Source organism: Pan paniscus, chromosome 6 (genome assembly GCF_029289425.2).
Source record: "Pan paniscus chromosome 6, NHGRI_mPanPan1-v2.0_pri, whole genome shotgun sequence".
Classification (NCBI taxonomy): domain Eukaryota; kingdom Metazoa; phylum Chordata; class Mammalia; order Primates; family Hominidae; genus Pan; species Pan paniscus.
Window position 1 is genome coordinate 92975397 of NC_073255.2, and position 18674 is coordinate 92994070.

General features: G+C 56.7%; 2 protein-coding genes and 1 pseudogene across 8 annotated transcripts in view; 1 reads left to right on the top strand and 2 right to left on the bottom strand.

The window, feature by feature from the left end:
• The window catches only part of LOC117978807 (SH2B adapter protein 2-like), a 52117-nt pseudogene extending 51341 nt beyond the window's left edge, over nucleotides 1-776 (bottom strand).
• LOC117978808 (speedy protein E18-like) overlaps nucleotides 1-18674 on the top strand; it is a 142431-nt gene that overhangs the window by 82701 nt on the left and 41056 nt on the right. The gene's annotated exons all lie outside the window — the stretch shown is intronic.
• LOC117978809 (protein CASP-like) overlaps nucleotides 1878-18674 on the bottom strand; it is a 65628-nt gene continuing 48831 nt past the window's right edge. For 6 of the 7 annotated variants that reach the window (XM_063605913.1, XM_055114546.2, XM_063605912.1 and 3 more), the window contains 9 exons: nucleotides 12415-12542; nucleotides 11598-11664; nucleotides 10539-10651; nucleotides 7841-7957; nucleotides 5716-5799; nucleotides 4975-5031; nucleotides 3911-3991; nucleotides 3055-3119; nucleotides 1878-2811 (listed from right to left, as the gene is read on the bottom strand). In XM_063605913.1, coding sequence (XP_063461983.1) covers nucleotides 2742-2811; nucleotides 3055-3119; nucleotides 3911-3991; nucleotides 4975-5031; nucleotides 5716-5799; nucleotides 7841-7957; nucleotides 10539-10651; nucleotides 11598-11664; nucleotides 12415-12542 — 782 coding nt within the window. In that variant the 3' untranslated portion in view covers nucleotides 1878-2741. Of the gene's footprint in view, nucleotides 2812-3054; nucleotides 3120-3910; nucleotides 3992-4974; nucleotides 5032-5715; nucleotides 5800-7840; nucleotides 7958-10538; nucleotides 10652-11597; nucleotides 11665-12414; nucleotides 12543-15661; nucleotides 16743-18674 lie in introns of those variants that run through there. The other variant, XM_063605914.1, reaches the window with a different exon arrangement.

Consider the following 18674-nt stretch of genomic DNA (forward strand, 5'->3'; position numbering starts at 1 on the left):
GGGGGGACCCCTGGGTGTCTTCTCCCCTCATCTCCCTCCTTGTCCCCTGCCCCCACCTCTGGCAGTTCTGTCCTGGTCTCCTTGCCAGCCGGAGCTGCCTCCATCTGTCGCCCTCCCGGGCCCAAACTGACCTCTGACTTTTCCCAGAGCCATTTCCCATCTCTAATTTACAGACAAGGGTTTTTATCAAACCCTTCTTAGGGATGGAAAGGTGGGGCTTCCAGAGTTGAAGGTGGAGGGGACAGAGCCTTCACCTGCTGCCCAAAACTCCGGTGCTGCCCTCCACAGGGGCACGGAAGACAGGCAGACCCCTTCCCTGCCCCACATCTCGGCTCTGTTCCCTCCGCAGGACCAGGCCAGCAGACACTTTAATGAAAGCTTCGGCAGTGGGCCAGCCCTCGATCGGAGCTGCACACAGGCCTGCACGCCTGGTTGGGAACCAGGACACCTATGAATGAGGCCGGGAAGGGGGAGGAGGGGGTGCCCGAGCGTGGGAGAAAGGGAAGCTCCATACATGGCCTGGTTGTGGTCTCCACCCTCCCGGGAGAGGGGAGAGCCTGACCCCGCGGTGGACTAACCTGGTTCAGAGTAGTGGGCTGAACTCCACTGCTGGGATGATAGCGGCCAGAGAGGGTCCTGAGATGGGAAGCCATGGGCAGGACAATAGCTTGGATCCATCCCCAGGGAGGAAGAAGTGAGGAGGGGCCGGCAGCAGAGCGCCTCGGACCCACAAGGAGGAACTGATGGAGATGTGGAAGTGGCTGTGGGGGTGGAGGGGGCGTGGTTGGCCAAGAACAGCTGTCACCTCGCTGGGGATAGGAATGAGGGTCAGGGAGGAAAGGTCCATCCTGGGTCCCTGAGGGCAGGAGGCTTGAGGGGCTTGGAAGAAGTCCTCATGGGGGAGATGAGGGGTGCTGGGACTGGGACCCCAAAGAAAGGCCCCTGGATACACACGCTTTAGACTGTTCAGAACTAAAATGGAGACAGAGGTAGCACAGGGGACCCTGGCCTGGTGGGCTGCAGTGGGGGACCTGGGTTTGCAGCCAGTCTTGTGACAGCTGGACAATGGGTTAATGCACCCACTCCAGACCCAGAGAATGCGCTCCTCTATCTGAGGCTGGGCTGGAGGTGAGGTGGCCCAGAACCTGTGTCTCGGGGGGTTCCCATGCGAGGCTGGTGCTCAGGGGGATTGATGGGCACAGGCTTTGCAGCCCCTGGCAGGCGGGCGCCCATGGGAAAGGGGAGCACAGAAAGGGAAGCAGAGATTCCCCAGGAACTGACGTGGACTAAGACACGTCATACACCCAACCACAGCCCGACAGGTGGTTTTTTTTTTTTTTTGAGATGGAGTCTCACTCTGTTTCCCAGGCTGGAGTGCACTGGCACGATCTCAGCTCACTGCAACCTCCGCCTCCCGGGTTCAAACGATTCTCCTGCCTCACCCTCCTGAGTGGCTGGGATTACAGGCATGCGCCACCAAGCCCAGCTAATTTTTGTATTTTTGGTAGAGACGGGGTTTCACCATGTTGGCCAGGCTGGTCACGAACTCCTGACCTCAAGTGATCCACCTGCCTCGGCCTCCCAAAGCGCTGGGATTACAGGTGTGAGCCACCGCGCCTGGCCCCGGGTGGTTTTTGAATAAAGGAATGGGTTTCCCTTTTTGATGGTGCTACTTGTCCTCTCAAAAGCACTCGGACACTGGATCTGGGTTTCAGCAGAGCTCTGAACGTACTCATGGAATTCCTGGAGATGAGAAGAGGGGGAGGAATGTTCTGTGTGCCCAGCTGTGAGGCCAGCCCCAGCTCCCAGGGGTGGCACCGCAGGCATCCCCACCAGCCTCCAGTCCCTCCAGCGTCCCAGAGCACAGGGCACCAGGGTGGCTGCAACCGTGGTTTATTTCAAATGTGCAAAGCTAAATATGCAACTACAAATCTAACTCAGGAAGGCCTGCCAGTGGCCCTGAGAGGTAGCCGTGCTAGGGTGGTCCACAGCCAGTTCTGATTGGCTAGGAGACGTTCAGGCCCCTCAGACCAATCCATGAGTCTGAAGAGACTGGGGCTCGGGGGCTCATTAGAGACTCTTCCTTATCTAGAAACCAGAATATCTTGCTAAAGAAGAAAGCAGAAATCACATGGGTCTGGGGGCAGGGAGGGGGTAATAGAAACTGTTCCGCTGGCTGGGGCTCTCTCTCTTGGGGTGCAGTGGGGGAGGGGGCAGACTCTGTCAAGCCTCTTATACTCTGCAGGGTGGGGCCGGTGGCAAAGGCAGGCTCGGGGTGCTGGACTCAAAGCCTGCTGTCCTGGAAGGAAGCGTCTTCCACCTCTTACGGGGCATGGGGGGATCTAGGAGAGCCCAAGAGGATCGCAGTGCAGACAGGCACAAGCTGGATTAACCGCAGCTGGAATCGGTGGTCACCCAATCAGCCTCGCAGCTGAGGGACCTCTGCCACCAGGGCTAGAGGTCAGGCTGCGGGCAGAGCCCTAACCTGAGGTGGGGGCTGAGAGGGTCTCTGCGGCTTAGCCTGGCCGGGTATTGGGGGCTCGCTCTCTGGACCTAGCGGGCCTGATGTGACCGAGACATTCTTTCAAGGGGACCCGAGGTGACCTGGGGCCTCTGGCAGCTGCTGGACAGCGGATAAGGGCAGTTTCCATGGGGGAATTCTTCAGGGGAGTCTGATTAGATGCACTGAGCAGTCGGGGTGGAGGCGCAGCCGTCACTGTCACGGGGGAGGCCCCGGGGTATCACTGCCACAAGTCACCAGCCGCAGCCCCGTTGTCATTCTCGTGGAACTTGTGCAGGTGGTCAGCAAACCTGGGGGACACGGGAAGCTTTGCTGAGGCCGAGTGTGTGTATTGGGGAAGGGGGGTGTGTACCATGTGATGGGGTGGGGCTAGGGGGTAGTGGATACCGGGAGGAGGGGTGGGGGAGGGCCAGAATGGGGGGCTGTGATGGAGGGCTAAGGAGTGGGGGACATGAGGCAGGAACTCGGGGGTGTTGTGGGGGTGCTGGGAGCTCGCTGTGGGGCTGAGGGGGGGCCCAAGTGGGGGTCCTCACTTCTTGGCGCAGAAGGTGGCACAGTCCCTTTCCATGCTCTCGCTCCATGCCAGCTTGTAGAGCACCTGTCCAGGTGGAGACACGGTGAGCTGCCCGTTCGCCTCAAGGCCACCCCTGCAGCCCACCCATGGCCCCTGGGCCTGGCCTGGAACATAAAGGTTCTCGAGCCCCAGACTCCGGGGCGGGTGGGCCTTAGACATGTTCCTGCACCCACTGTTTCTGCAGATGATCAGATGGGCCCAGACACGGAGGCACCTCCTCTAATACTGTGGGCCAACCCTTGGAAGGGCCAGGAGCCGCTGGACCCTGGGGTCAGAACTTGAGCCCAGGTTAGCTCTGTAGGGGCCATCTTGACTGTGCTGGGGACAGGAGTCCCCAAGGCTGGATCCTTCCAGAGACACAGCCTTCCACCCCTCTTCTCCCCCAACTTGGCAGACATGGAGGCCCTTATCCGCTAACTAGAACGCCACCTCCACAGCTGGGGAGGTTAGTTCAAGACGCCCCTTCTCTGTGCAGTCTTCGTGACTGTCCCTTGGTGGAGTTCATTAGACCTGCTCCCTTCCCACTCCATCCCTTCTTCCTATGAAGCCCGTCCGGGACCAGTCCCAGATGTGATCAGCCAGGCCTCTTTCACGGAGTGGCCCGGCTGGTGCCCTGGCCAGAGGTCCCAATGGGGTGGGTCCTTCTCGTCCCTGGGGTGGGCCAAGGCTCTCGAAGGGGAGAGGCGTGGCCGCAAGCTAGAGATGCAGCTTGGGGTAGGCCCAGGGGCCAGGCCACCGTAACAGGCCCCTGCTGCCCTGGAGGTCAGGGCTGGGGGTGGTGAATGTGCCTCTGGCCCGCCCGTGTGCACACTCACCAGGAAGACCAGGCAGTGCAGGAACAGTGTGTAGAAGAAGCCGATGGTGCACGCCATCTTGTTGGAGAGAACCAGACGCCCCTGGGAGCAAGGAGGGGGTGAGTGGGGATGGGGCCGGCCTCACCCACCCCTGCAGGGCTGCCTGGGCTTCACAGAAAGGGCCCTAGGGTGGCAAGGGTAGGGAAGGGACAGGAAGCTGGGGCCCCTATTCCATCATTATGGGCCAGGGACATGGGCTTCTGGAATTCTTTTTTTTTTTTGAGACGGAGTCTCCCTCTGTCGCCCAGGCTGGAGTGCAGTGGTGTGATCTTGGCTCACTGCAACCTCCACCTCCTGGGTTCAAGTGATTCTCCTGCCTCAGCCTCCTGAGTAGCTGGGATTACAGGCGTGCGCCACCACACCCAGCTAATTTTTGTATTTTTACTAGAGATAGGGTTTCACTATGTTGGCCAGGCTGGTCTCGAACTCCAGACCTCAGGTGATCCGCCCAACTTGGCCTCCCAAAGTGCTGAGATTACAGGCGTGAGCTGCTGTGCCCGGCCACTGGAATTCTTTAAAAACGTTTTTTTTGAGACAAGGTTGCCCAGGCTGGAATGTAGTGGTCACAGCTCACTGTAGCATTGACTTCCTAGGCTCAAGTGATCCTCCTCCGTCAGCCTCCTGAGTAGCTGGGACTACGGGTGCACACCACTGCGCCTGGCTAATTTTATTTTTTGTAGAGGCAGGATCTTACTGTGTTGCCCAGGCTGGTCTCGAACTCCTGGGCTCAAGCAATCCTCCCACCTCCCAAAGTGCTGGGATGACAGGTGTGAGCCACCATGTCTGACTCTAGGCTGCAGGAATTCTGAGGAATGCCCCCTCTATAGCCCAGTTCAGAACCATGCTGTGAACCATGCTCTCAGAGGATCTGCCCGGGAAGGGGAGAGACCCTGTCCCAGATCACACAGCCACTCTTGGCAGGGCAGGCGGCTCCTCCAGCCTGGGCTGCAGGGCAGGTGAAGAGGTGCCTGGAGACAGAGGCTCAGGCCTGTCCAGGGAGGGGGTGGGTAGGGGCAGGGACTCACCATGCTGAGGGTGGCCTTGTCCCAGGGACTCAAGCTCAGGTACTTCCTCTGCCGCTCCTGCACAGGGAGGGACAATCAGGAAAGGACCCCAAAGGACCTCACAGGCCCTGGCTTGTGGCAGAGAGCAGGGCCTGGCCAGCCACAGGACACCCTGCCCGCTGTTCTTGCAGACCCCCAGGGGGCTGCCAGGGTGCTGCCAGGGGCTTCCCTGGGTGCACAGTCTACTCAGTGTGACATTCTGGACTCCCCTGACATCTGTGAGAGCCCCTCCTCGCCTCTGCAGCTGTCCATTCTGCCCATGGGAAAGTTCTCCACGGGCAGAACTTCTGCAGTCTGGGTGGGGGAGGGGAGTTGTGGGGTGGGGTCCCCACAATGGATCGCCCGACTCTGGGAGCTGTAACTGGTTTTTCCTTGTCTGCCTGTCCCGCAAATGCACTCCAGGTTAACCCGGTCACTGCCACACACCCTCAGGTAGCCATCGGCAGGTGTTCCTGAATGGGCCCTGGGCCTACATTGCACTGAAGCGGTGGGGAGGCTGTCTTGGGGGGGCTCCTGGCCTGAGGGGCCAGGGTGTGCAGGGCTGGCGTGGCAAGGCTGGCCGAGAGCACCCAGACGAGGGCAGGTGGAGGGGAGCCAGGGAAGGCCGAGTGCTCAGGGATGGGGGGCAGGTGATGGGGGGGACCCCTGGGCTTCCCTGGGCTGATGCCCCTCCCCTCCCCTGCCCAGGCTGGGCTCACAAACCCGCTTGCTGATGGAGGAGAAGGGGTCCAGGCGCTCCTCGTACTGGGACGAGTACCGCAGCTCCGTGTCATCACTGCCGCTGCCCTGCACAGACAGGGAGGGGAAGAGAACCAGTCAGTGCCTTGGGGCCCAGCGGGAAGGGCAGGAGCCCAGGGGAGCCTCAGTTTCCTCATCTGCAAAAAAGGGAAGTGGGGGAGGGAGCCCTAGATCCCAGAGGCGGGAGGAGAGGGTGCTGGGGTGACAACGTGAATATGGCTGGTGCCTCCTGCCACAGGGGCATGGAGTTACCCATGGGGTCAGGGCCACAGTGCCTCCGGGCACAGATGGGGAACTGAGGCCCAGGCAGGGCCGGGCGCAGCTGCAGGAAGGTGGGTTTGCTGGGAGTGTGGGGTGGTCATGCGGGCAGGCAGGCAGCTGGGAGAGGAGATGCCCCCCAGCTGGCCACCCAGAGCCAGGCTGGTTTGCAGAGTCTGAGTGCCCTCTGGTGGCCAAGGAGCGGCTCTGATGGGTGGGGACAGGGCTGGGGGCTGCTGGGCCCCAAAGGAAGAGGGAGAGGTGAATCCCTGCCCCACTATGCCCCACGCTCTTCTCTCACTCATAGAAAGGGTTTCCTGGCACGGGGTGGTCCCTGGGAGGCCTGGGGGCTGAGAGAAGCCACACACAGGCCTCCCTAGCCCAGAAAAACTCGGCAAGTGAGTTTCTGATCCACTCTCTTGGTTGCTTTTTGGAGTGTGGACCAAATTCTGTTTACATTTTTTATTATTGCTTATTTATTTATTTGAGACAGAGTTTCGCTCTGTCGCCCAGGCTGGAGTGCAATGGTGTGACCTCAGCTCACTGCAACCTCCACCTCTCAGGTTCAAGCGATTCTCCTGCCTTAGCCGCCTGAGTAGCTGAGATTACAGGTGCATGACACCACGCCCAGCTAATTTTTATATTTTTAGTAGAGACGGGGTTTCACTATGTTGGCCAGGCTGGTCTGGAACTCCTGACCTCAAATAATCCGCCCGCCTCAGCCTCCCAAATCGCTGGGATTACAGGCCTGAGCCACCATGCCCAGCCTATTTATTTTTATTTTTTGGAGGCAGGGTCTTGCTCTGTCACCTGGGCTGGAGTGTAGTGGCTGGATCTCAGCTCACTGCAGCCTGTACCTCCTGGGCTCAAGTGATCCTCCCACCTCAGCCTCCTGAGTAGCTGGGACTACAGGCACGTGCCACGATGCCTGGCTAATTTTTGTATTTTCAGTAGAGATGGGGTTTCACTATGTCGGCCAGGCTGGTCTCAAACTCCACCCGCCTCGGCCTCTCACGGTGCTGGGATTACAGGCATGAGCCACTGTGCCTGGCCCTTCTGGCTAGTATTTTCTTTTCTATTTTATTTTATTTTATTTATTATTATTTTATTTTACTTTACTATTTTATTTTTTTATTTTATTTATTTTATTTTATATTTTATTTTATTTTATTTTATTTATTTTATTTTTTTAGTTTTTAGTTTAGTAGTGTAGTGTAGTGCAGTGCAGTGTAGTGTAGTGTAGTGTAGTGTAGTGTAGTGTAGTGTAGTGTAGTGTAGTGTAGTGTAGTTTAGTTTAGTTTTTGAGACAGAGTTTCGCTCTTGTTGCCCAGGCTGGAGTGCAGTGGTGTGATCTTGGCTCACTGAAACCTCCGCCTCCTGGGTTCCAGCGATTCTCCTGCCTCAGCCTCCTGAGTAGCTGGGACTACAGGTGTGCACCACCATGCCCGGATACTTTTTTTGTATTTTTAGTAGAGACGGGGTTTCACCATGTTGGCCAGGCTGGTCTCGAACTTCTGAGCTCAGGCAATTCTCCTGCCTCGGCCTCCCACAGTGGTGGGATGACAGGCATGAACCACCGTGCCTGGTCCTTCTGGCCAGTTTTTATGAATGAATCTGGACAGGGGCTGCACTCTGTGAGCTTCTCCCGGCTTAGGGAGGGCAGCTAGCAGGCAGGTGGGTGGGTGGGGAGATGTCGGAAGGCCTCAGGGGGCCTCTGGGGCCCAGTGCTGCCCAGCAGGTCTTGGTCCCCGACCCTCCCATCTCCAGAGCCCCGATCGGCCTCTCTCCCTGCCTGGTCCACCTGGAGCTGAGGCCAGGGGAGGGCCCTCACCCGGCCAGGGTAGCTCTGCAGGAACTTGATCTTCTCAAATAGCTTGATGTTGTCGGCGCGCAGGCTGTCCAGCTCACTCTGCAGGGCCTGGAGGGTGTGCTGGGCCAGGCGGTTCTCCTGTGGGGGGAGGGGCAAGGAAAGGGGTGGGGGAGAGGCCTCCGTGCTGGCACAGGTGCTGCTCCGTCTACCTGGAGCCCCTTCTGTGCCCACAGCCTTCTCCTTGACCTGCCTGACTCTGTAAAGCTGCCCCTTCCCCCACTGTGGCCCCACCACAGGCAGAAGTCAGGGATCTTGGGTCAGGTTTCTTCATATATATTACGTTGCTGCAAATGTAATCGTGGTTTTTGCCCTTAAAAGTAATGGCAAACACCATGATTACATTTGCATCAACCTTAATATATGACAGAGCAAGACCCTGTCTATATATTTTATTTTATTTTTTATTTTTATTTTTATTATTTTTTTGATATGGAGTTTCGTTCTTGTTGCCCAGGCTGGAGTGCAGTGACGCAATCAATCTCAGCTCACTGCAACCTCTGCCTCCCAGGTTCAAGCGGTTCTCCTGCCTCAGCCTCCCAAGTAGCTGGGATTACAGGCATGTGCCACCATGTCTGGCTAGTTTTTTTGTATTTAGTAAAGACAGGGTTTTACCATTTTGTTCAGGCTGGTCTCGAACTCCTGATCTCAGGTGATCCACCCATCTCTGCCTCCTAAAGTGTTGGGATTATAGGCATGAGCTGCTGCGCCTGGCCCCTGTCTCTATATTTTAGAGACAGGGTCTTGCTCTATCACCCAGGCTAGAATAAAGTGGCATGACCAGAGCTCACTGCAGCCTCAGCCTCCCGACTCAAGCGATCCTCCCATCTCAGCCTCCCAGGTAGCTGGGACTATAGGCTCACACCACCATGCCCAGCTACTTTTTTATTTTTGCAGAGTCGGGGTCTCACTGCATTGCCCAGGCTGGTCTCAAACTCCTGGGCTCAAGCAATCTTCCCACTTTGGCCTCCCAATGTGCTGGGATTACAGGCATGAGCCACGATGCCTGATCAGATTTCTTCATACTTTTTTTTGTCATTGGTATTAGCCTTTTAAAAACTATTATTGAGATATAATACCCATAACATAAACATCAGCATTTCAAAGTGTACAGTTCGGTCATTTGTATTCACAATGTTATGCAACCATCCCCACTACCTAATTCCAGAACATTTAAAATCACCCCAATAAGAAACCCCAAACCTGCCAGCAGTCACTCCCCATTCCCTCCTCCCCTACTGCCTGGTAACCGGCAGTCTCTTTTTTGTCTCTATGGATTTGCCTATACCGAATGTTCATATTCATGGAATCACACGCTGTGGTTTTAAGATTTGCCAATCTAAAGGCAACGTGAAATGGAATCTCAGTTTTCAATTTATTCAAATGCTTGAATAAGTGTTTCTTTCACACTATTCAAAATTCAAGCAGTGGCCAGCGCGGTGGCTCATGCCTGTAATCCCAGCACTTTAGGAGGCTGAGGTGGGCAGATCACCTGAGGTCAGGAGTTCGAGACCAGCCTGGCCAATATGGAGAAACCCTGTCTCTACTAAAAATACAAAAATTAGCTGGGTGTGATGGCAGACGCCTGTAATCTCAGCTATCCGGGAGGCTGAGGCAGAAGAATCGCTTGAACCCAGGAGGTGGAGGTTGCAGTGAGCCAGGATTGTGCCACTGCACTCCAGCCTGGGCAAGAGAGCGGGACTCCGTCTCAAAAAACAAACACAACCAAAACTTGAGCAGTACAAAAAAGTATATGACGCTTCCTCTAAAAACGTTAAACATAGAATTACCATAGGATCTAGTAATTCCACTTCTGGGTAGGTACCCAAAAGAATTGAAGGCAGAGACTTGGAGAGATATTTATACACCCATGTTCACAGCAGAATTATTCGCCACAGCCAAAAGGTGGAAGCAATGTAAATGAATAGGTGAGTGGATAAACAAAATGTGGTCTATATGCACAATAAAATATTATTCAGCCTTAAAAAGGAAGGATTTTTTTTTTTTTTTTTGAGATGGAGTCTTGCTGTCACACAGGCTGGAGTGCAGTGGCACGATCTCATCAGCTTACTGCAACCTCTACCTCCCAGGTTCAAGCGATCCTCCTGCCTCAGCCTCCCAAGTAGCTGGGACTACAGGTACCCGCCACCATGCCCGGCTAATTTTTGTATTTTTAGTAGAGACGGGGTTTCACCATGTTGGCCAGGCTGGTCTCAAACTCCCAACCTCAAGTGATCCACTTGCCTCAGCCTCCCAAAGTGTTGGGATTACAGGTGTGAGCCACCGCACCTGGCTCACCCTGCATTCTTGCAGTGCCACTGCCTGGCTTAAATCCTTCCTTGGTGCCCCTCCCTGCAGATTGAAGGCCACGCCCCCCAGCCTGGCAAGAGGGCACTTGCCTGGCGACTTGTTTCGCCTGGAATGATCTATGCTCCCTTCTGGCTCACTGGCCCCCATGTCTCCTCTACTGTGAGCATCTGAGTCTTCTTTCAAAGCCCAGTGTGGCATGACCTCCTCCAGGAAGCCCTCCCTGACTGCACAGAACAAATCTCTTCCCCCTGAGGTTTACGGTCTGTGCCGCATCTCTCTCCTGAAAGCCTGTGTGTTCCCCAACTGTGTCCTTGGGCCCAAGGAGCATCAGGGAGAGAAGGATGTGACTCACGGCCTCAAGCTCCTGGTTCCGGGCACGGAAGTGCTCCCTCTGGCTGGAGATGATGGAAAGCAGTGAATCCACCTGGCCCTCTGGGAGGGCACCGCTGGCTGGTGCAGCAGGTCCTAGCAGGTAGAGGAGGGTGGCTTGGGGGGTGGCAGGAGGTGGAACCCAGCAGGCGGCCCTTTGGGGTGGGTCCCCCAGCCCTGGGGGATTTCTGCCAAATGCCATGGGGTAGAAGCCACATGGTGTCTGACTCCCTGGTGCTGAGCAGGTCGGGGAAGGGGAGGGGACAGCCAGGGGAACCGGGGAGCGTGAGAATGGATGGCAGGGGCTGACCTGACAATACGCACTCTGGGGAAGGGCCCAGCACCCCCGTCTGCGCTGTCAAAGGGCCAGGCCCAGAACTCCCCTCCCAGTCACTCTGTCCTTGAATCTGAGACCCTTGCAGCTGTCAGACTAGGCCTATATCCCCTGGGGAAGCAAAGGGGCAGGAGGGGAACTGGGGAGGCATGGGCACACCCCCAGTATCCCAGTCTAGCAGCCTCAGGTTCTGTCCTCAATACCCAAGGAGGCTGCCTTCCCCTCACTGCATGGACCTCCGGCTGCACTTTGGCAGTGAGGCCTGGCTGACCACCACTCACCAGCCTTTCACAGGCCACCGGCAGGGCTGAAGGGTCAGGGCCCCAAGGTGGGGGGTGTCAGTCTAAGATCCAGAAAGGCAGGTTGAGGGCTCATTCACCTTTTTGTTTTTTAGAGACAGGGTCTTGGTCTGTCGCCCAGGCTGGAGTGCAGTGGCACCATCATAGCTCACTGCAGCCTCCAATTCCTGGGCTCAGGCGATCCTCCCACCTCGGCCTCCAAAGTAGCTGGGACTATAGGTGTGCACCACCACACCTAGCCTTACCCGACCCTTTGAAGGTTGCTGCTGCATTGCAGGCGTGGGGACCTGACCTTTTTAGAGGAAGGGACTACTCTTTGGGGATCTGTGTTCTCAGGCGGTATCACTTGTCTCCTCTTCCCTCCTCCTCCCTCCTCTCCCCTCCTCCCATGGGTCAGGCCTCTCCTTACCGTAGAATAGGGCAGTGGCCTCTTTGATGGGCTCTGGGATCTTCTCCAGGCGGTGCTCAGCGGCACCCTGCAGGTGACAGGAAGCGATGAGGAGGTGCCTCCGCACAATGGGCACGGAATATTCCCTTTCAGCATGGCCAAGGCAAATGGCAGGGTGGGTGTGGCAAGGAGTGGGTGGGGCCATCCGGGGTGCAGGCTGGCTGCAGGAGGGCCCGGACCTGGACACGTGGCATGAGCTACCAAAGAAGAGACGGCTGGGCCCTGAGTCACTCCTGAGGCCAGAGTTCAGCAGCAGTGCAGCTCTCCTCGCAGCCACTCAGCTTTGACATGCATCAGACACCTGGGCCTCCCTGGCCCTGCAACCAGCCTGCCACGTGACCTGGGACAGCCCAGACTTCTCTCCTGGAGTCCCACTGTGGACTCTATAGAATGGGAGGTGGGCGAGGAGATGCCCTCCCTGGGCTGTTTATGTCCCAGCCTGCTGTGATCTCTGGGCTCCAGGTCCTTTAGCTGGGAGATGGGTGCATGGTCCTGGCCTTGCCTCTGCCTCTGCTCTCAGGGCAGTGCCTGGAAAGACGGGCCTCTGTGCTACCGCTAGGAAGCCCTGTGGCCTCTGCCCCATGGCCTGTCACCCCAAATCGGAGGCAGGGTGGTATTCATGGAGTAAGCAGGGAGAACCCAGTGGTTTTAGGTGACAGCCCTTCTGGGTTGTCACCAGCTGCCTGATACACAGGCTAATCTGGGAAGTCAGTGTTTGCAGAGGCTAAGTCAGTTGGGCAGGTAGCGAGATGGGCATGGGGCAGGGGGGTGGGCTCACCTCAGCATCGGGCCGCTGGATGGACTGAATGATGCTCAGGTGCTGCTCCAGGCGGGTGATCATCTCTCTCTGCTCAGTGGCTGTGGCCACAGCCTCAGTGATACGGACTTGCAGCTCCGCACAGCGTCCTGTGGCCAAAGGAAGACATGGCTGTCAGAGGGAGCCTGGTGGGATCCTTGGTGCCCTCCCCTGGTTCTGCCTCTCCAACCCACGGTCTGGAAGCAGGGCTGCCTGGATGCTGTGAGAGTGCTGGCTATTCCCTCCCAACTCACCACTGCCTAGAAGACCCCATTAGACCTAGGGCCTCCTCCAGGAAGCCCTCCCTGACTGTCAGAGGCACTCCTGGCCCCAAGCACTCTCTGGATTGATGAAATCCCCTGGGTAGGAGAAGGAGCTCAGGTCAGGGATTAGGAGAAACCGGTGCAACGTGGCTCTGCCCACGGCTGTTTGGGGGGCCCTGGCCAGCCCCTTTCCCTCTCTGGGCCTCACTTTGCTTGTCAGGCAGGGGCAAGGAGGCTCAAGTTGCTTCCTAGCTGATGTTCTGGGATAATGTCCAGTGGGAAGCCTGGGGGTAGGAGAGGCAGAGAAAGCTGCGGGGCTGCAGTGGGGCGCGTAGGGGTCCCACCTCTGGGCTGACAACAGAGGTGCTTGGTCCCGCCCCCAACAGAGGCTCCAGCTGCAGTGGTGGGGGCAGCGTGGTCCCCAAGGAGTCCCCCAACCCACAGCCCTGTCTGTCTCTCCCTCCTCCAGGTGCCAGGGTCATCTTTATAACAAAGCATCCAAACTGTGACTTTCCTGCCCTGCAGGAGGGTGAGAGACATTGGGGAAGGGACCCAGACCCAAGCACGCATTGCCAGGAAGGACTTCAGTGACCCAGGAGCCAGGCAGCCCTGAGGGTGAGGTTTGGCCCTGTTTCTGGTTGACTGTGCGGCTCAGGGCCACTGGATCCCCCTTTCTGGTCCCAAATGGTGACATGTAACATGGTGACAATAAACCTTGTTTAGGGTGAGCTGTTGGGGCCGCAGAGAGGGAGACTGAGGCCTGAGACCCAGGACGCTGTCCTTTGGGGTAGGCTGCACAGCCGCCAGGGGGCACTGTGGCCTCAGAAAGGCCCAAAGGCCGCAGGCTGTGGGCAGTGCCAGGGAAATGGTATGTGCAGCCTCCTCCGTGGACTCATCCCTGACTGCGCGGCCTGCTGACCGGCTGTCATATCTGCCCTGGCTGGGCTCAGTGTCCTGGGCCAGGATGGGGCAGCCCAGCCTCACCCCCACATGCTCCTGGGTTCCCACTGCACACCAAGTCCTTAAAGATGAGTCAGAAAAGACGATTCACATTTTACAGTCAAAGAACGGAGGCTTCCCGACCTGGGACCGAACCCAAGGCATCCACCCCCAGCTCTGTCTAAGCCCTTGCCCACACCAGAGTCTTGCCTCGTTCAGGCCCCGAATGGATTTATTTTATTTTATTTTATTGAGACAGAGTCTCACTCAGTCACCCAGGCTGGAGTGCAGTGGCTCCATCTTGGCTCACTGCAACCTCCGCCTCCAAGGTTCAAGCAATTTTCCTGCCTCAACCTCCTGAGTAGCTGGGATTACAGGCGCCTGCCACCATGCCCAGTTAATTTTTGTATTTTTAGTAGAGACGGGGTTTAGCAATGTTGTCCAGGTTGGTCTCAACCTCAAGTGATCTGTCTGCCTCAACCTCCCAATGTGCTGGGATTAGAGGCGTGAGCCACCGCACTGGGCCCCTAAATGGATTTCTTCCTTCAGACATTCACTGAGCCCCTGGGTCCCTGGCAGGAAGGTGGTATCTGTGGAAGTGAGGAGGGGATGAGGGAAGAGGCAGGACCTGAAGGCAGGACCCGGCCTTGGAGGGAGGACTGTTGGAGGCAGGGTTGGGGCTGGCCCTGGGCCACCTGCAGGGACTTTAAGGAGACCCCAAAGGGGAGAGGTCCAGAGAGACGATAAATACCATGCCCTCCTGGCCTGAGTACAGAGTCCTTGGGTCCTGGCCTGTGGGATGGGATGGCAGAGCCGGCCACTCATGCTTAGGATGGGAGATGGACAGCGGTTGTGAGATGTAGGGAGAGGAAGCCACCAGAAAGCTAATGGGGCCTTGGGTCACATTAATAGAGGTGAAGGTCCTAGACCAAGGGAGGGGATGCTTCAGTTTGGCCACAAACAGGAGCACATCCAAGAACCGTGCTGGGACCATGGGGACAGACTCCTGGGATAAAAAGAGGGCGTTAAGCTCCAACAGGGCTCAGGGAAGCCACATTCCACCTCAGGGATGAGGGCCCAGGGGACAGAGAGACAGGGCTGAGATGGAGAACCTTTGCAGAGGTGACTTTTGCCCAGCCAGAGTGAGCCCTTTTCCCTGGAGGTGTGCGCCTGGCAAGAGGGGTGGATAAAAAGCTGCTGAGATGATTCCTTGCACTGCCTGTTTTATCTGCCCCCAGTCTGTGACCACCCCAGTGTGGTCTTGGTCAGGTCCCTGGGGTGGCAGCAACTTGCAGCTCCCAGCACCATCCGTGGGCACCAGGGAGATGATGGGGTGCGTGGGCCTGGTCCCCGTGCACTTGTTCCTGTGTCTGCTACTGCAGGGGTGGGCACACAGTCCTGCCGTGTATATAGGTGACATTCTGTGCAGGTGTGAGCACCCTGGCTGCAAACCCTCTATCCTAGGCTGCCCCAGTTCCCAGCTGGTGGCCTGCTATCCTGGAAAAGGCCCATGTGTTAAGCTGGCCTGGAGGCCTGGCCATTGGCACTGCTGCAGATGCTCTGGGCACTGGGTTAGCTCCTGAGGGGATCTGAGGGTGCAGGGCTGAGTGGTTGGGGGAGGCCATCCCTGAAGAGGTGGCTTGGGGTGATAGGAGCACAGGCCAGTTGCACGGGCAGCAGAATTGGGGGATGGCTGCTCGTGAGGCAGAGAGAACAGGCTGGGTAAGACAGGGCAGCAGAGGCTGGCAGACGGTGAGACTGGAGGGAAGGCTGTGGGTAGAGGGGGGTGGACAGAGAACTGGAGGCTGCAGGGGACAGGATCTGGACACTGTCCCAGAGCCCAGCTGGATCCCAGCAGCAACCAGAGCTGTGCTTTGAAACTGTCACTCCATGCTGGGAGGAAGCGAAGGCCAGGAGACTGGCTGTGCGGGCTTCCCCCAGAGAGGGGCCTCAGTTAGATGTACTTAGAGAAGGACAGGGCCTCACCGGCCATGGGAGGGTCCCCTATCCCCCACCGGCTGCCTCACCCTGCCTTCTCTGCTGGAGGCTGGAACACGCAGGTGGGGAAGCTGGGGTGACATCTCTGGTGGCCACTTGATGTCAAGTCCAGAACCGGGCTTGCATTCTGGCCCTGCCTTTTATGAATTTCACGACCTTCGGCAAGTTCTTCAACCTCAGGAGTACAGGGCTCTGGGGCGAGGCCACAGAAGGAGCTGGAGAGAGAGCTGTCGACCCCATTGCTGTACAGAACCCAGGTGGGGAGGCCCGGGCCTGGCCCCCTGTGGGGGAAGGGGTGGGCAGCTGGCTGGCTCGGTTCTGGTAAGCACGAAGGTGCTTGTGAACAGCTAAGGGCATGTGTGTGGTGGGGTTTGGACCTGTGGACCTGAGGCTGGATATGCCGGTTGAGGAGATCTAGGGCCCCAACGGTCAGAGCTTGGAAGCGTTTGGGGGGCTTGGAAGAAGACAGTAAGATGAGGGAAAGTTTGGAACTTCTTAGAGACTTGTTCGATGGTTGTGACCAAAATGCTGTAATGAGTTAAGACTTTGGGAGTGGGCGTGGTGGCTCATGCCTGTAATCCCAGCACTTTGGGAGGCCGAGGCGGGCAGATCACCTGAGGTCAGGAGTTTGAGACCAGCCTGGCCAACATGGCGAAAACTCGTCTCTACTAAAAATACAAAAAAAAAAAAAAAAATTAGCCGGGCATGGTGGCGGGCGCCTGTAATCCCAGCTATTTGGGAGGCTGAAGCAGGAGAATGGCTTGAACCTGGGAGGCGGAGGTTACAGTGAGCTGAGATGGCACCATTGTACTCCAGCCTGAGCAACAAGAGTGAAACTCCATCTAAAAAAAAAAAAAAAGACTTTGGGGTACTGTTGGAAAGGCATGATTGTATTTTGCAATGTGAGAAGGACATGAGATTTGCGTGAGGGGGCAGTGGTGGAATTATATAATTTGGATATTCATCCCTGTCCACATCTCATGTTGAAATGTAATCAAGCCAGGTGCAGTGGCTCTTGCCTATAATTCCAGCACTTTGGGAGGCTGAGGAGGGAGGATCACTGGAGCCCAGGAATTCGAGACCAGCCTGGGTAACATGGAAAAACCCTGTCTCTACACAAACAACCAACAAAACAAACAAAAAAACCCACACAAAAAATTAGCTGGGTGTGGTGGTGTAGCTGTAGTCCCAGCTACTAGGGAGGCTGAGATGGGAGGATCACCTGAGCCCAGGAGGCAGAGGTTGCAGTGAGCTGTGATCACACCACTGCACTCTTGCTTGGGTGACAGAGTGAGACCCTGTCTCAAAAAAAAAAAAAAAAGTAATTAATCCCCAGTGTTGGAAGTGGGGCCTGGTGGGAGGTGTTTGGGGAACAGGGCGGGTCCCTTGTGGCGCGGTGCTGTCTCTGAGATAGGGATCTGGTTAAGGAGCGTGGCACCTCCCCCACCCCCATTCTCTCTCTCTTCCTCCTGGCCTCGCCATGTCTCACACCTGCTCCCACTTCGCCTTCCACCATGAGTAAAGCCTCCAACGCCTCCCCAGAAGCCAAACCGACACCAGCGCCATGCTTCTGGTACAGCCTGCAGAACCATGAGCCAAAGAAACCCCTTTTCTTGATAAATTACACAGCCTCAGGTATTTCTCTATACAATGCAAGAACAGCTCATACAGAAAATCAGGGGTGGTGGACAGGTCCTGAGACAGTGCTGCTGTGAGGTGGCCAGAGCTTCAGGGGGTGATCCACAAAGGGGGTCCCGCAAAGACCCTGAGAAGAGGCGGCAGGAGGCAGGGGAGACACCAGGAGGATGCATGTGAAGGCACCAAGATGAGGCAGAAGGGTCAATGAATACGGAGGGTCAGGGGGTCAGAAGCTACAGAGAGGCTGAGCGAGGCGAAGGTGTTGTTGTCGAGGTGGTGGGGGCATGCAGGGCTGCAAGGCACAGCCCGATGGGCAGAAGTGGTGGAAGAGCAGTAACGTGTGCCCGAGAGGGGAGCTTGAGAAGCATAGAGTGTGTGGAATGGACCATCTGCAACCCAGAAACCCAGGAGAGAGGGACAGATTTTGTTTAGGGGAGAGAGGGATGACAGGCGACGGGTGGATAAGTGAGCATAAGACAGGGAAAGGGGCTCAGAAAAGGAGTCTGTGGGGTAAGGGCCCAAGACGGTCCCCTTCCCCTCAGGAAAGACTGGGACCTCATCCTCTGGGAGAACCCACAAAGACATCCTAGAGGGGGCACCTCACAGAGGGGAGGAGGGAATCAAAGCATCTTTAAGGTCAAGACTTCAGGAGGGCCCGGTGCGGTGGCTCACGGCTGGAATCCAGCACTTTGGGAGGCAGAGGTGGTAGCATCGCTGGAGCTCAGGTGTTTGAGACCAGCACGGGCAACATGGCAAAACGTCATCTCTACAGAAAAATACAAAACTTAGCCGGGCATCGTGGTGTGCACCTGTGGTCCCAGCTACTCAGGAGGCGAAGGCGGGAGGATCGCTTGAGTCCAGGAGTTCCAGGCTGCAGAGAGCTACGATTGCACCACTGCACTCCAGGCTGGGTGACAGAGCAAGACCCTGTCCCTCTCTGCACCACGCCCAAAAAAAGTCTAGGCATGATTTCTGACTGCAGAAGGATTAAATGCAGAGACTTATCATAGCGAGGCCAGCGGTGTTGTACCTATGGTTTTCCTGAAGGCGCGAGGGGCCCCTGTCTTTTTATTTTTTATTTCTTTTGAGACGGAGTTTCACTCGTCACCCAGGCTAGAGTGCAATGGTATGATCTCGGCTCTCTGCAACCTCTGTCTCCCAGGTTCAAGTGATTCTCCTGCCTCAGTCTCTCAAGCAGCTGGGATTACAGGCATGCACCACCATGCCTGGCTTTTTTGTATTTTTAGTAGAGACAGAGTTTCATCATGTTGGCCAGGCTGGTCTCGAACTCCTGACCTGAGGTGATCCACCCGCCTCAGCCTCCCAAAGTGCTGGGATTACAGGCATGAGCCACACGCCCGGCTGCCCCTGTCTTATTAAATCACTTGCAGGCCAGGTAGGAAT